General features: G+C 44.0%; 1 protein-coding gene across 1 annotated transcript in view; it reads left to right on the top strand.

The window, feature by feature from the left end:
- Positions 1–1,215: 1,215 nt before the first annotated feature.
- Positions 1,216–1,369, top strand: part of SARC_00498 (hypothetical protein) — a gene marked incomplete at both ends in the record, with an annotated part of 5,670 nt that continues 5,516 nt past the window's right edge. Inside the window, one exon of the mRNA XM_014305835.1 lies at positions 1,216–1,340. Coding sequence (XP_014161310.1) covers positions 1,216–1,340 — 125 coding nt within the window. The remainder of the gene's footprint in view (positions 1,341–1,369) is intronic.

Below are 1,369 nucleotides of genomic sequence, written 5' to 3'. Positions count from 1 at the left end.
ATAATATACACATTGTCCAAAAAAATGTCACTTTGACATAGACCTATCACTCCCTCACACATCAGCTCGATCAGCCGATCAGCCGATCGGGTCATCACTTACAGCCTCGCACTCACAGCCTCACAGTTACAACCTCGCACTCACAGCCTCACGGGCCCATTGACCCATTCGGTCATTCATCGCCTCATCATTCCCTATTGCTTTTACAAAAAAAATGGTGAAAAAGTTTATTTTCGGGAATGGTTGCACGGGGTTTTTGTAACTAGACGGGGGCGGGCGGGCTCGTCCGGGCTGGGTGACTGGGTCGCTGGGACCGCTGGGGCTGGGGTTAAAATATTTAAATAAAATATCATTTTAGAGGGGGCTATGTATGTGCTCTATAAAACTATATAGAGAGACAGTCAGACAGCAGCAGGGCCCTGGGGGCTGGGGGCCTGGGGCCTGGGGCCTGGGCCTAATAGCGACCCGACATTTGAATTAGGAGTCAGGCCGTCAGGCGTCAGAGCTACATTTTCAGGTCACTTGGGGAGTTGGGGTTCAAATATTATCCGAACCATGTATACGGGAGAAAAGACTGGAAAAGTCAATCTATTATGAGAACTATAAACGGACGTCCTATATGTTTATGAACTTCCTAAAGATTGTCGATATTTAAAAATAGAAACGTTGAACCTATCACGGCTCTCTGGATTTGGGTCTCTGCTAAATTTTCGATTGTTGTAGAGAGAAACCGCGATTTCCGCTCGAGACCCTATCCAGAGGGCCGTGAACCTATGCACATATTTTACATATGCATGTGTTGTCATTTTTTGTTTTTAAAAAGAAACAAAAAGGCCCTAAGCGTATATTTGTTTTCGTATTTGTAAAAAAAAACAAAACAGTGGTGAACAGCCAGAAGTTTACACTGAGGAAGTGCCGAAGTGGTGAGTCTGGTCATGACTGTAAATATTAAAATACGTGTATACAAATTTACAGTGGGAAAGATCATGACTCGCACGAAGAGTATATGATACAAATTTTTTTTTGGGGGAAAATACACATACGTACTCTTGCCCCTGGGAGTGATATTAAAATATATATAAGCAAAGGCAAACAGGAACGTCCATCAGACATCCGTTGTTTTATACAAGTTAACATACATACATACACAACATGCTTCGTGCTGCCATATTGCGTATCCCAATTGCCCGGACAGGTATCAGTCCCACATTTCATATGGCCAAGCGTGGCCTGTGCACCCCTACCCAGTCTATTGCGTTCGACGTGACGGAATCAGATTTCGAGGAAACGGTTCTGCAGACGAGTAATGAACGCCCGGTTATCGTTGACTTCCATGCAAGGTATGGTCACCAATTATAAATTCTTGTTA

The sequence above is a fragment of the Sphaeroforma arctica genome (genome assembly GCF_001186125.1).
Source record: "Sphaeroforma arctica JP610 unplaced genomic scaffold supercont1.15, whole genome shotgun sequence".
NCBI classification, from domain to species: Eukaryota; class Ichthyosporea; order Ichthyophonida; genus Sphaeroforma; species Sphaeroforma arctica.
Note: the sequence above shows the minus strand (reverse complement) of the source record. Positions and strands in the feature narration are given on the sequence as shown.